At 44.8% G+C, this 15,672-nt stretch overlaps 2 protein-coding genes across 2 annotated transcripts in view; both read right to left on the bottom strand.

Annotated features, from left to right (window-relative positions):
- LOC119412013 (gastrula zinc finger protein XlCGF57.1-like) overlaps positions 1–15,672 on the bottom strand; it is a 520,281-nt gene that overhangs the window by 145,519 nt on the left and 359,090 nt on the right. The gene's annotated exons all lie outside the window — the stretch shown is intronic.
- Positions 1–15,672, bottom strand: part of tasora (transcription activation suppressor a) — a 34,153-nt gene that overhangs the window by 926 nt on the left and 17,555 nt on the right. Inside the window, exons 16-27 of the mRNA XM_037679002.1 lie at positions 14,570–14,753; positions 14,360–14,488; positions 13,660–13,796; positions 11,765–11,939; positions 10,135–10,596; positions 7,972–9,296; positions 7,706–7,828; positions 4,460–4,619; positions 4,248–4,356; positions 3,949–4,127; positions 2,370–2,519; positions 413–1,112 (exon numbers count right to left, since the gene is read on the bottom strand). Coding sequence (XP_037534930.1) covers positions 413–1,112; positions 2,370–2,519; positions 3,949–4,127; positions 4,248–4,356; positions 4,460–4,619; positions 7,706–7,828; positions 7,972–9,296; positions 10,135–10,596; positions 11,765–11,939; positions 13,660–13,796; positions 14,360–14,488; positions 14,570–14,753 — 3,833 coding nt within the window. The remainder of the gene's footprint in view (positions 1–412; positions 1,113–2,369; positions 2,520–3,948; positions 4,128–4,247; positions 4,357–4,459; positions 4,620–7,705; positions 7,829–7,971; positions 9,297–10,134; positions 10,597–11,764; positions 11,940–13,659; positions 13,797–14,359; positions 14,489–14,569; positions 14,754–15,672) is intronic.

Below are 15,672 nucleotides of genomic sequence, written 5' to 3'. Positions count from 1 at the left end.
CTGGTCACCTGAACGACTGGTCACCTGAACGACTGGTCACCTGAACGACTGACTGCAGTTTGTGTTCAGATGAGCAAACGAGCTGATTAAAACAGCTGAAATGCTCTTTAACATGTTTCAGTTCAGTTTTCTGAGAACTCATCGAGTCCTGCAGCTCAGACGGAGGATCAGAGACGCTGAGACATTAAAACATCTTTTCAACGAGTCGTGAACATCATAAAAACGAGCTGCGCGCGCTGGCATCTGCCGCTGCACCTCAGGCCGCAATGCATTATGGTCCGTCTCTACTGACTTTGTACATTCGTTAAAAAGTCTCGGAGCAGATTTTACGATGACGAGGCGGCTCTGCCCAGAAAATGAGAAGAGAGACAGATCTGAATAAAGTGAGGATCTGGATGTTTCTTGGACTGACCTGGACCTGCCGTCCTCGGCTGTGGACACCTCGTCCTCAGCTGCTGCGAGACTCTCCGGTTCTCCGGGTCGATCCGGTTCTCCTTCACCCCCGTCAGAGGTTGGTTCCATCACTGCGGCTGCAGTTTGACTGGATAAGAGCACAGACGAATCAGTGTTCCTCAAAGTCCCATTTCCTGTCTCCAGTCCGTCCCCTCTGACCTGGGGACACGGTCTCAGTCCTCCAGGATCTCCTCCCTCTGTGGGAGACAGCTGCCCGTCCTCCCTCCTCTCTTCCCACGGTTGTTGCAGCGCAGAGTGAATCAACTCCAGGGTGGTCGTCACTGCTGTCCTGTTGGGCGTGTCCTGTTCTGTGGATTCCTCGTGGACCAGGGGGGGTGTGACGGTACCAGCAGGATGGGGACCAGAACCGGTGCTGGACTCTAACTGGACCGCCAGCAGCTGCTGCTGCTGTCTGAGCTGCTGCAGCTGCTCCAGACGCTGCGCTCGCAGCTGCTGGATGGCGTGCTGCAGGATCTCCATGTCGGCGGTGTCCGGGACGATCTGGTCGGACACGTGGAGCTGAGGGGACGGGGTGGAGGACGGCTGGGGAAGGAGCTCCTGGGGTTGGCTGGAGAAGGAGATGGGATGGATGTTCTCAGAGAAGGTGGAGGGACTGTAGCCAGGGACGAAGTCCTGATGGTTCCCCTGCTCGCCGAGACCTGAGGACAGACGAGACAACTGAGTTACGACAGCAGGACACAGAGACACTTTACAGGACCTGGGGGTGCAAAAATCATCTAAAGCGGTCCGGTCCAGATACTTTAATGTCTCGTATACTTTATTTATATTGTCCAGTGTAAAAGCTTAAAAATAGACCTTAAAAAGTGAATAAGTCTAAATTCAGCTGGAGACAGGAACACCTTTTAAAATCAAGCGTTGGTTTATTTTCTTTGCAGCAAAGGAGAGCTCGTTCTTGTCAGGAGCCTTAAAGCAGACTGAGCCTGGTCAAGAAGGAAGTCTGGACACAAAGGGGAGGTGTGCACATTTTATATCCTGTGGGTGGATACATCATTACGTGTAAAAATGAACAGCAGCTTCTTCAGTCATCTTATCAGAAAGTGTTTGCTAGGCAGTTACAAAGGTCAACGGCTGACGAGTTGTTCCTCTGTGGATGGAACATTCTGGAACATCTGGACACTTGTACTTTGTGACATTTAAAATCAGACAGTTTCAGTTGAACAGTGGGCATCATTTTCTCACAGGTCAGATAAGCTTTTAATAACATGTTATTTCATTTTGGTTGGAACACTTGGGTGCATCACTTCTGTAGAACAATGTGACAATTTGCTCGCTAAGGCAGTTTCTCATGAGGCGTGTTTCCTGTTTTTCTGCAGATGTTTCCTGTGGCCGAGGTGCTTGGAACAAGGCTGACACAGTTCGTCCAGGAGGCATCTTGAGGACCTTGAGTTCATATAACTTCAGCTCACAATGCATTAAACATTAAACATTTTATCATCAACCAAAAAGTGTATGATTATTTTATTTTTCTAACACCAGTCAGCTGAAGACAAATACAACTCCATCTGTCTGTTCCTGTCTCAGATCCTGACTTTAGACCACGTGCACATTATTCACATGCACATTCATCAGGAGTGACGCAGAAGATAAAACAGTGGGTTGTCTTTAGATTTACAGGACTGTCAATAAAAATGAAGCCGTGTGAGGATGAACGTGTTCACTCGTGTTCGTCAGGAACAGACATCTCCACGCACCGAGACGCAACGACAAATAAAAACTCCCCTCAGCTGCTAAACTTACACAAATATTCATCACAGCTGTTCGAGTGAACTCGTTTTGGTTGAAGACGTTAAACACGTCAGCCGAAGCTTCAACAAACAAAAGACCAAACGGATAAAGATGCGTCCATTTTTGTTTTTTGAATAAAAACGGGAACGTTTTAAATCATCAGAACTGACCTTTGGGGGCGAGTAGATCTTCTACCAGTAACTGTTTGTCTCTGACGTTGTGGCACCCGACGAGTCGGCTGAAGTTCTGCAGAACATCGTTAATGCTGGCCACGATGATGCCTCCACTGGAGAAGGCAGGGAACTTCTCAAAGTGGTGCTCTGAGGGGAAACAAAGTAACGAGCTGTAAATAGAAACATGGATGCAGATTTAATCCGAGTTCTTTTTCTCCAGCTTCAGTCCTGCCGACGTTCTGCACGTTCTCTCTGAACACTTGTTTAATTTTCTGGCACAGAAAGAAACATTGTTCAGTTTGATGTGTTACTTTTGGGATTGTCATTTATTCCCAACAAGCACAAAAATGATTTTAAAACGGCATAAAATTTGTCATCTGAAAGAATTTCGTCATCTGTAAACCATCGTATTATCTAGTTTTGTAGATCTTTGTCTGTGCAGACTTTAGAACTTGTTTTACACACCAGATATGAGCGCATGGACACCTCAGTTATTAATGTAAGAAGAAATGTGTAAAAACATTCAGGACAGAGTCGGTGTTCAACACCGGACACATCACCCACTTATACGCACACACACGCACACACACACACACACATATCATGAATCATGAATGTAGTACTCTCTACCACCTTGTTTATGTGCACATTCTCTCTGTCTGTTTGTCTGTCTCTATCTGTCTGTCCGTCTCTCTGTCTGTCTGTCCGTTCCTCTGTCTCTGTCTGTCTGTCTGTATCTGTCTCTGTCTGTCTCTATCTGTCTGTCTGTCTGTCTGTCTCTATCTGTCTCTGTCTGTCTGTCTCTATCTGTCTGTCCGTCTCTCGGTTCCTCTGTCTCTGTCTGTCTGTCTCTATCTGTCTGTCTGTCTGTCTGTCTGTCTCTGTCTGTCTGTCTGTCCGTCTCTCCGTTCCTCTGTCTCTGTCTGTCTGTCTCTATGTCTCTCTGTCTCTGTCTGTCCGTTCCTCTGTCTCTATCTGTCTGTCTGTCTCTATCTGTCTGTCCATCCCTCTGTCTCTGTCTGTCTGTCTGTCCATTCCTGTCTCTGTCTGTCTGTCTGTCTCTGTCTGTCTGTCCGTCTCTCTGTCTCTGTCTGTCTGTCCGTTCCTCTGTCTCTGTCTGTCTGTCTGTCTGCCTGTCTCTGTCTGTCTGTCTCTATCTGTCTGTCTCTCTCTGTCTGTCTGTCCATTCCTCTGTCTCTCTGTCTCTCTGTCTGTCTGTCTGTCTGTCTCTGTCTGTCCGTCTCTCTCTGTCTGTCTGTCCATTCCTCTGTCTCTGTCTCTCTGTCTGTCTGTCTGTCTGTCTCTGTCTGTCTCTGTCTGTCTGTCTGTCCACATAACTTTGGTTAAAATAAGCTGAAATATATTTTGACAGAATTAAAACATTAAAAACAAAACAACAAGACTTCTGTTCTGAACTCATCAAACCTCCTGGATGGGAAGTGAAACCTGAGCTTCAGAACTAAAGTCCGGTTGTTTTTTACTTTCTTGGACTGACCATGATCTGCATGACGACACGTTAAAAGACTCTTTAACAAACATCGCTGAACGCGGTGAAGCGTCGGCGCAGAAGACGTACCAGTGAGGTAGATGGTGTGTCTGAACTGGGTGTACCGGGCCTGGAGCTCGATGAGACAGTCCAGGTCAGGGGACGGATGGTTCGTCATGTCGCAGTGATGATACGGGAGGAACTCTACGATCTGACGCTTCTGGTAGGTCAGCAGGACATCCAGCAGGTTCGCTGCGTCTTTTCTGAACCTGACGACCAAACAAACAAGACTTTAATAAACGTCAGAGCGTTCCCTGAGCTCGGTTGAATCCTTCGTCATTAAAATCAATTATCGGTAGTTTGGTGCATAACTCGAACAGATTCACTACCTGGCTTGTTCTTTCAGCTTCTTGTGGGTTTTGCAGTGAACCTTCCACCTCCAAACGCTCTCTGGAGAACTGTTCTTCTCCAGGAGCATCAGCAAAGCGGAGAGTCCGTCTGCAGAGCAACAACACGTCAGATAAACGCTGATCGCTCTAAAATGTGATCAGAAAACAAAACATTTTTAATTTGCACAGCCTAGTTTTTATTTGTGACCCACCGTGAGTGATGATGTCCGGACTGAGGACCAGCTCGTCTGAGACGATGCAGCCTCCAGAGACAAACAGCTCGATGCAGCTGTTGTTCCTGATGTCGTCCAGCGAGTCGATGCCCACAAACACCACAGAGGAGTGCCGCTTCAACGACACGAGGCCTGGGATCTGACCGGAGCACAAACAAACAGGTGGAATTTTGTTTTACACGCAGAGCGAGTGAAAAGCTGCGACTTTGTCCAGGTGGTCTGGTTTCAGCAGCGTGACGGGGAACACCGAGTCTTCGGCTATCCTGATAAGTAACTATCCTAAGTAAGCACTACAAGAGTTCAGCGTACGACGCATTATTCGCCCGTCAACAAAATATTATGCAGCGATGGTCTGGACAAGCACAGACCTTTTGGTTACCAAGATAACCCTGGTTCTCTGAGGACTGAGCAAGATATCGCACCATGACAGCACCTTCTAATATATCTGTTTCAACGCCTAGTTCCTGTGGTGTCCCACAGGGATCGATTCTTGGACCCCTTCTGTTTTCGCTCTATCTGGTCCCTCTGGGGTCTATCCTGAGGAAACATGGTCTTTCATTTCATTGTTATGCTGATGATTGTCAGATTTACCTGCCCTTAAATCCAACTAGTTATCGCTCCATTCACCCTCTGTTAAAATGTCTGGACGACATTAAGGCAATGATGGCTGCGATTTTTTAAGTTTTAACGATTAGAAGACTGACGTCATTGTGTTTAGCACTAGCTCAATTGCCATCTCTGATCTTGTAAACCTGGCCTCCCTTCAATCTAAGCTTAAACGGTCTGTTACGAATCTCTGGATGGTTTTAGACTCAGACTTTAAGCTTGATAAACAGATCAACTCTGTTCTGAAGAAAAGTAGGTTTGAGCATAATTCACCAGTTTTGTCCTCCCTTCACTGGCTCCCTGTACGTACAAGAATTGATTTTAAAATTCTCCTGCTAACCTTCAAGTGCCTTACACCCTCATACCTCTCTGAGCTACTGGAACCATATGTTCCCTCTCAGGCGCTGAGATCATCTGATCAGCTGCTTTTGGCTTTTCCAAAAACTAAACTGAAGCTCAGAGGAGATCAGGATTTTTCAGTCATGGGCCCCAAACTTAGGAACAATCTGCCCCAACATTAAGCAGGCCATTTCACTTCCTGTTTTTAAATCTCTGCTAAAAACTCATACGTTTTCTCTGGTATTTCACACAGCGTGAGTTGATTTAGTATTTTTTGTTCTTGTGTTTTTATGTTTGTTCTTTGATGCTTTTAATAAATTTTTCTGTACCATCATTAATTTTATTTTTTCCATTAATTTACTCTCATTGATCTTATTGTTAAGCACTTTGGTAACAGCTGCTGTTTAAAATGTGCTTTATAAATAAAGCTGACTTGACTTCAGGCGTGACCATCATGGAAGCTCCAATACCACCACGTCTGTCCCCGACAGACCAATGCATGTTTGGCACGGGGGCACCTTCCCCCTTTAGAAGCGCCCCTGTCCTACACTTGGCATCTTCACGTGCATTTCTTCCACGTGACCATGCAAGCAGGGCAGTGCGGTGAGATACCTCACCCAGTTCTCAGAGAACCAGGGTTACCTTTGTAACAAGTTCTCTTTCAAACCGCGCTCGGTACAGTGATCCCTCACCTAAAGCAGAGGTTACGTTCCAGAGACCCCTGCGATATTTGATGTCCAAGTTCAGGTGGTGTTTGTGTTCCTGAATTTTTGTTATGAATCTTATTATATTATGGCTGAGAACATGTTTCTGTAATGTGTGCACAAAACCTTCTCTTGTTTCGGCCTGAAGGCCATTTCACCGACTCGCAGTGCCTCACTGGTGTCGATGCCACGAGAACCTAAACAAAACATTCTCTCAGCTCCATCTGGAGGCCGACTAGCCGACGCCCATGGATCATGTCTGTGCATCTGACTGCAGCTGCCTGCTGGACTCTGCTGCTGGATAAAGTTCTGCAGCAAACTGACGCTCATTCAGTGACATGATCCATGCACTGTGCATCTATGCATGTACCGTATTTTTCGCCCTACAAGTCGCAGTTTTTTGCATAATTTACATGCCCTGCGAAGCGACGTATTTATGGATTTTTTTCTCATATTTTAAACCAATTTTTGGCTGAGATATGACCGTTTTCATTCATTCTGACTGAAAATATTGAACACTATCGTTTTCAGCCGCTAGATGGCACTTGAGTAGTATGGCATGCCGTTGTATCATGTAATAGGTAAAAGTGGCTATTAATACCATACCATACCAATTTATTTATATAGCACTTAAAACAGCAACAAGGCCAACCAAAGTGCTGTACAAAAGAACCAAACATGCACAGCAGACAGGAAAACATAAAATAGAAATACAGATACAAATAGCAGCAGAAGCTAACTAAAATGGCCAACAGAGTAGAGAACAGACCGGACCAAAACAAATCACACCGTGTTAAAGGCAAGCGAATAGAAGTGGGTCTTCAAGCGAGACTTAAAGACTGAGAGTGTGGGAGCCTGCCGGACACTCAGTGGCAACTCATTCCACAGTCGTGGACCTGCAACAGAGAAAGCCCTGTCACCTCTGAGCTTACGACGGGTTTCTGGAACTGAGAGAAGCATCTGGTCTGCTGACCTCAGAGAGCGCGGTGGGACATAAAAAAGGAATGACACAATTAATGACACAATCGGCTTGCCATAGCCTGCCACCTTTGTCTGCCTGGAGCAACCATCAAATCAGCTTCATTTCGCTGCACCGCCCCAGTGAAATGCAGCTGATTTGACCATTAAAGTGCATTTATTAAGTAAAAGTTCAACTGAGACACAACTTTACTATAATGATGGGCAAACAAATAATTGTTTTTAAGTGTTAATCTTGTTAAAGTCCTTCCGTGCACGCTTCCGCGGCCGCCATTTGGCAGCCAATCGATTTTTGGCACAACACTGGCCCAAATTTCCAGGTTGTCAGTGGTGACGTGTAATAGATGCGACTTATACGGCGAAGCGATGTATTTATGGGTTTTTCCACTTTATTAGAAATATCTGGAGTGATGCCACTTATAGGCTGGTGCGACGTTTACGGCGGAAAATATGGTAATCTGTCTGAATGAGTCCTTGCAGGTAAAATCTCCCGTCATCGAGTGCGGTTGTTTTATTTAAGTTAATAAGAGGATCATTTTTATCCAACAGTTCGGACCTTTAATGGTCAGAGGATCTCCATTAAAACACGAAGAAATACCTTGTGAATGTGTCCGGCTGTGTCTTTGTTCTTAATGATAACCAGGAGAACGTTTTCGGAGTTCTCATTGTCTAGAAAGTCGACAGGACTCTGCTGCACGTTACCCAGATTCAGAAGATATTCCTGGAACACAACATACACAAGCAGTTAAAACAATGATTAATCACCAGATTCATGGTGTGCTCATCACATTCTTTAGCATTTATCTTTGTTCGTGGTGTTAAACCGCCTCTGCTTTCAGGAATAAACGACACCTGTCATTTTACCTTGACCTCTTCGTAGACCGGGTCCCCTGGCACCGCGCAGTGGACGTAGAACTGCGGGGACTTTCTTTTAATGTCTTTGGCGATTTCCACCAGGTTGTTCAGCACGTCCGGATTCAGCTGGTTGATGACGGAGCTCAGGTCTGTGGTTGAAGGAACGGGTTCTGAATCGGTATCCTGGACGAGAGCAGAGCTCGGGCTGGAGACGGGCTCAAAGGACAGGGAGGGTTCTGTCTGGCTGTTAGAAGCGTGGTTGTATCCGGGGACTGTCACGATGCAGTTTGCACCTGCAGGACTCTCCTCACCTTCAGCAGTGCAGACGACGGTTCTTACCGTGCCGTTCTCTTGAGCTTCAGTGACGCTCTGAGTAATCGTTCTGTTGATCTCTAAAGCGTCTTCAGGTGTGTAGGTGGAACCAAACACAGAGTCAGGCTCAGAGACAGACCGGTGAGGAGACAGGGGTGTCCAGGGTGTATCCTCCGGCTGGCAGACTTCACCTACTCTGGAGAACACAGAAGCCTGACTGACAGAAAGTTCGACGCCAGCGGCTGGTCCAGCACGGACAGGAAACGCCTCCTCGTTCCTTCCCGTTTCAGAACTCTCCGCTCTGAAGCTGGCCACAAAGTCACTGATACTTTGAGCCAAAGTCTCGTCGGGATCATTGTGGCTGGTGTCAGCCTGGTGCTTCGGCCAGCTCCCATCCAACTCTCTCAGCATGCAGCTGATGCCGTCCTTCAGAGAGCTCATGTAGTCCTGCACCGGGGGGCAGGGGTTGTAGAAGGACACATAATGTGAAAATGGAGACAGTGATGCGTACGGGAGCATGTGCTGGTGTCTGGAGGTCTGTAAAGCGTGAGAGATCTGAGGGAGGCTGCAGTTACCGCTCTCCTCCTGCAGGAGGAGCTCTATGTCGGAGGCAAAGTCTCCCAAATGTTTGTCCACGATGCTGTCGATGTCTCTGACAGGACAAGCTGTGCTTGAGGAGACAGAGGGAGAAAATGCAGCTCCTCCTCCCAGCTCCTGCATCCCTCCTTTCCTTTTCTGTTCACTGTCTATTAACATTTCCTCCTCCTCCCTCTTAATCTGCTTAAACACAACAGGCTCTTTTTTTATTTGCTTCTTCTCATGTGGCTGAGTTTCTGAACTTTTAGCTTTAACCTCCACCTGCTCCGGCTCCATGACCTGGTCAGTGGGTGGGGGTGAAGGAGTGCTCCTCTGCTCTGGAGCTGGAGCATGATGCTGATCCACGAGTGCAGAAACAGGCACGGAGTGCTCCTCCTTCTTGATCGCTCTCCTCTGAGGCTTCATTTCTGTTGCATCAGACGCTCCTGCAGAAGACGGACATTAAAAATAAACACAGCAGACTGCCAACATCGGCAGCTTGTAGCCTGAAAACGTATCAAGTTAAAAACTTGTACAACAGCTGAGCTGAAGTGAATAACCTGCTTTTAGACAGATGATGTTTAGGGTAAAAGAAAAATGTATAAAATGTAAATAAAACAGAATGCAATGATTTGCAAATCTCATAAACCCATTTTATACAAAATACAGTAAACATTTCAAATGTTGAAACGGAGAAATTAAAACTTTTTTGGTTTAAAACAAACAACTAAATTTAGAATTTTATGCACATGTCAAAGACGGGACAGGTCCATATACTCTGTGAAGCAGCTCTGATCTTTTAAAACAGTCTGTAAACGTAGAGATCAGCTGATGGAGATTTTGATGGGAACGTCTCACTCTGGTCAGACTGAGGATTTTAACAGTTCAACAGATTCTTCAAATCATTCGATGACGTTATGAATCGTAGATGACGAGATTCAACCACTGAGGAAAATTATTCTGAAGTTATTTCACTGTTTTCCAACAGACTGGTGAACCTCTTCCCATCTTTACATCTGAGAGATTCCTGTTTTTAAGCATTCCACCTTTTGTTGCCTTTGAACAACCGTTTTGAGATGTGTTGCTGCTGATGATGTGTTGATGAAATATGGTTCTGAGATTTCCAAACCATTGCATTCTGGTTTTTTAGGAGCATTTGACACAACATCCCAACATTTTTTAATTTGAGGTTGTACAAAGTCCTGTTTTCAAACTTTGAGTTGGAAAACAAACTCATGGGAGAGGAGAGACTACTGCTCATCACCTCAGTTCACATGACGTTACCTTGAAACTCCTTGAGGACTGCGGAGGCCAACTGTGGCTTGTTAGCACCACCGTGGTTTGTGTTGAAAGGGTTTGGCTCAGGACGCTCCAGGGACTGGCACTGGGTGGGTTTTGGAGGGCTGGTTTCAGGTGACGGATACTCGGCAGGAGAATCGGGGGGGCTGGGGTCAGGAGATGGACACGGTGAAGGTGAAACCGGTGGACTGGGGTCAGGGGATGGACACTGAGAGGGTGAAGGAAGGCTGGGGTCAGGAGATGGACAATGAGAGGGTGAAGGAGGTGGACTGGGGGCAGGGGGTGAGTGCTGGGTGGCGGAGGGAGGCAGGCTGAGCTCAGGAGACGAGGCGGGGCTCTTCTTAGGAGGTTCGGTTGTTGTGATGCTTGTTGCCGTAGTGTGGTGCTGGAAACGGGGATCCTGAGGGATGTTCCTGTTTCTCTGAAAATACCTCCCAGACGGCAAACCTGCAGAAAGTCAAACTCAAGTTTTACCCCGATCACACCTGAGGCAAGCGGTCTGATCCAAATCCTCACACTTTGAAAGGTTTTCTCTTTTTTACACCAGAAATGTCATTTAACTGCATTTAAACTAGACGTGAGAAAAAAAAAAAAAGAATAAAGAATACAAATAACAAAGCTCCTCATTATAAACTATAAAACATGAAAAGGCTTTTCTGAACTGTATCAAACTGTCGTTTGAAAGAGTTTACACTAGTAGTTTTTCAGGTATATATGAAATAATATATGATGGCACTCCATGTAAACAAAGCACTTGACTGAATCTACTAAAAACCACAAGGTTGGGTGAACTTTGGCAGTTTGTCAACAAATCTGGCCGGTAAGCTGAATACTGTTTCTTCTTTTCTTTAATACACTTTATATTATTGCTATTTTTGGGAGTAACTGGACCTTAAGTAGACCATTTTGTTCCACCTCATGTGATGCGAACGACAATAAAGTCATCTTGAACCTTGACTGACCTATTTTCAGTCACTTCGGATGTTTCCGTAGGTAAACAAACACGTGGCAGTAGGCATGTGGTCACATATTTTGCTTACAAATGTTAAATTTAAGGACACACTGATAAGTTGATTGTGGTCTACGTGACTGATCATCTTTAAAAACACAGAAGACGGATGATTTGAGAAAGGCATAAAGAAATCGCTTGTGTCAAATGGGAGGCCATAAGCAGAGGAGGTGGTCTCAGGTTTCACGTCTTTTCTAATCCCCAGACACAATCCAACCCCCCGGCAGTTCCACACCTTACTGCATGTGGACATCTCACATGTAGTCCATGCCAACAAAGACCCTAATGACCCTCAGGAGGGACGGGAGGGAGACGGGTATAAAATAAAAGTTCTAAAACTCAAAATTTGTGAGCCTGGAATTGCACAACTTCCAGTTTGGTCTGACAAATTTCCTCAGAGAAGTCAAAGAATAAAACGAGTCCAGGTGACTTACGAAGATGGTGAACCTTCACCTGCAGACTTCCTCTGTGTGTACAGTATTCATTCTTATTTATTGCGATTTGTAGAACAACTTGTATGTGGAGTGGTATCAAACTTGAACGGTCATGTGGACATCTGTTAGATGAGCTGTAGGTTCTGATGTGCAGATGGTTAATTAGGCACACCTGTTATGGGGATAAGGACCCACGGGATGTCCCAGTCTTTCTCCTCCTCTTCATTAGCTGCTTCTTTCCACCCAGACCTTCCTCCTCGATCCGGTGCACTGTAGTGATTTGTGTCCCCGCTGTGGGAACTGGGACTAAATCCCTCTGAACTGCTGACGCTGGCCGCCGTCTGCTCCTACACACAAAGACAAACGTACGTGTACGAGTTTAAAATAAATAACATATTTTTTGCTGTATAAGTTGCAGTTTTTTTGCATAATTTACATGCCCTGCAACTTATACGCCGATGCGACGTATTTATAGATTTTTTCTCATATTTTAAACCATTTTTTGCTGAGATATGACCGTTTTCATTCTTTATGACTGAAAATACTGAACACTACCATTTTCAGCCACTAAATGGTAGTCGAGCAGTTTAGCGTGCCATTGTGTCATTTAATAGGTAAAAGTGGTTATTAATGACACAATTGGCTTGCCATAGCCTGCCACCATCAAATCAGTTTCATTTTGCTGCGCTGTCCCGGCGAAATGCAGCTGATTTGACCATTGAAGTGCAATTTTTAAGTAAAAGTTTAACTGAAACACATTTACTATAAAGCTGAGCAAACAAATAATTGTTTTTAGGTGGTTATCTTGTTAAATTTTGAAGAAATGGACAGCAAGTCGCCCTCTGCGCGTTCATGTTTCTGCATGTCGGCTTTTGAAAATGCAGCTGATTTGACCGTTAAAGTGAATTTATTAAGTAAAAGTTCAACTGAGACACATCTTTACTATAATTTTGAGCAAACAAATGATTTTAGGTGTTTATCTTGTTAAATTCTTGTTAAAGTCCTCCCGTGGCCGCCATTTAGCAGCCAATTGATTGTTGGCACAACACCGGCCCACACCAATGCAGATATCTTCCTGTTTTTAGTTTTCTACACCAACAGGCCAATCTAGCTGTTTTTTCACTACTTTTCCTTTTAGTTATCATTTTACTTTCACTTGTTAAAATAAATAAATAAATGTGTATGCATCCTTTATGATTGTCTAATGTTGTTCACCGTCGTCATCACTCTGTTAAAATCAGGTCTCTCTTGTGAATGAGTCCCCGAGGCTCAATGGGATTAACTTGTACGAATAAAGGTTGAATGAATGAACATTTACAGGTTGTCAGCGGTGACGCGTAATAGATGTGACGCATTTATGTATTTTTCAACTTTATTAGACATATTTGAACTGATGCGACTTATGGGGCGGAGAAACGTTTACGATGGAAAATACGTTATTTGCGTCTTGGCAAAGGGAAAAGCAGAAAAAAATAATAATTCCCTGGCACATTTTTAGAGGGCTGCTTTGAAATGTATTAAAACAGCTGCTTGTGTCCTCACTAGTCTATTTAACTAATAAACACAACTTTAACCTGAAGAGCGTTGTAAGAGTCAACGCAACAGTTGAAACGTTTGACGACAGATTTTGAGGCAGTTGAAGTTGTTCACTGAAACGTATTTAGGATTTAAAAAATAATAACGACAGTTTTGAGTGGTTTACGTTGTTCCCCAAAAGAAAACAAAAGTATTTGTAATATGTTCTTCAAATTATAATCAGTTCATCAACAATAACTGACTCTAGTTCAGCGTCTTGTTGTGATTTTTGATGAGGTTATAGTTTGTGTTGTAAACGCTCCGAACAAAAAGGCAGACCAGCTTCATTTTCTTGAAGGAATGAGTATCGCCTCCCGCCTTGCAGGCCAAGGTTTAAAATTTAAAAAGAAATCACTATCTGTTGGTGCTAGGTTTACGTGTTGAAGGCCTTCGTCCTGCTAACGTCGCAGAAAGATTTTTAACACAAAAATTGTGCCATTCTATATAACCCCTCCCCAAAAATTGTAAACATAAGCCTAAGCTTGGAGGTACCTCCAGCTCCTCCTGCTTCCTCAGGTCAATGTCACAGTTTGTGGGCAGACCCAGCTTTGTAGCCAGCTGACCAAACGGACTGGACTCCTTCAGTCCTCCGTCTTGTGCCTCGCTCTGATTGGCCGTCTTGATGAGCCCTGCAGACAAATGTTAGCAGACAAATAATGAATCCCAGGAGCAACAAAACTGCATGAACATTGTGCGTCATCGCCCCCTGTGACCCAGTGAACAGGACAGATGCATCAAACAACCCTCGGACAGAAAGAAGTTCAGAGAAAATGTAGACTGAACCTAAATCCATCCATTATCTTTTACCCGCTTCTTCCATTTTGGGTCACGGGGGTCGCCGGTGCCCATGTCCAGCAATAAAACTGTGTGAGGAGCGGGGGACACCCTGGACGGGTCTCCAGTCCGTCACAGGGACACATAGAGACGAACGAGACAAACATCCATTCACTCTCTCACTCACACCTAGGGACAATTTAGAGTTACCAATCAGTCTAACATGCATGTTTTTGGTCTGTGGGAGGAAACTGGAGCACCCGGAGAAAACCCACGCATGCACGGAGTGTGTGTGTATATATATATATATATATATATATATATATATATATATATATATATATATCAGTGTAATATACATATACACATGTGTTTTAGTTACAGCGTATTCTGGTAGTAAGTTTTTGCATCTCGTCACCTTTCAGCTGCAAAACAAATTTGTCCGTAAGTTCAGATCCACCATTCCTTAAATCAACATCCTTCAGACCCAACGAGCCGATCAAAGATGTAAAAGAGAAACGAGACGAGGGGACTTTGTTTCCTGCAACTAGACGTTAAAACAGAGAAAACATGAAACAAGAGTCTGGACGCAGAAGAAAAGCTGCAGATTCAACGTTCGTGTCTTCACCTGGAATCTTGTCGTGTTTTCCCGTTTCCTGAGATGCTTTGAAGTATTTCAGAGCTCTTTTTGCAGTTTCCTGTTCCAGCTTTCTCTTCCTCTCTGGTGCCTTCAGCCCCTCTCCTTCCTCCCTCCTCACCTCGATTTCTGCGTTCCTCTTACAGGTGCAGACGAGGTCCAACAGCTGCTGCATCTGAAAACAAAAACAAGATAAACAGTAATTAAAACGAACAGCAAGAGGGAAACAATCGCTGACTGCTGAACGACTGCTGAACGACTGCTGAACGACTGCTGAACGACTGCTGAACGACTGCTGAAACCGTGTTGGTAAAACTGAAACAATCAGTAGCTGAAATGAGGAAAAGGACAGCTGCACAGATTAGAAGCTAAAAGTAACATAACACTAGCTAAAAAGTTAAATTAGTAGCAGGCTGGCTAAAATCAGAAAAAAGCTAAAGAAATAAGCTAAAAGTAGCATAAGGATAGCTTAAAACTGAAAGGGAAAAGAAGCAGGTTAGTAGCTAAAAGCTAAAACAAGCATTTTTATTTATTTTTCCTTTCGGCTGCTCCATTCCTCAGGGGTCGCAACAAACTAACTGATGCTCGTCCTGATGCAACCACAGACCACTGAGCTACCCCAGCCCTCTCTGTGGAGCAGAGAGCTGCCATCTACGGCGCCGGGGGAACAGATGATGGGGGTTAAGGGCCTTGCTCAAGGGCCAAGAGTGGGGCGAATGAGGGTGGAGGCAGGTGTGGGTGCTTCACCTTTCCCATCCACATTTTTGACGTTGTCGGTCCGGGAAATTGAACCAGCGACCTTCTGATCACAGGCTCACCTTATCTAACCTCTGTGCCACCACTCCCCACCCCAACAGCTAAAACAAGCAGTACACTAGCTAAACGAAGTGAAACCATAGCTAAAAGTCACAAATACAAAAAAAAAAAAAAAAAAAAAAAAGCTAAATATATCAAATTGCTATGAAGTAGCAACACAGTAGCTAAAAAGATGAACTTCATCTTTGTCTTTTTCCTGCAGCTGCATTTCTAACATCCTTCTACCAGTATAACCACTGTCCCTCCTCTGGACATGTCCAAACCACTGTCCTTCCTCT

This window comes from Nematolebias whitei, chromosome 7, assembly GCF_014905685.2.
Source record: "Nematolebias whitei isolate Nwh7 chromosome 7, NemWhi1, whole genome shotgun sequence".
NCBI lineage: Eukaryota > Metazoa > Chordata > Actinopteri > Cyprinodontiformes > Rivulidae > Nematolebias > Nematolebias whitei.
This window is presented reverse-complemented; position numbering and strand designations above follow the sequence as displayed.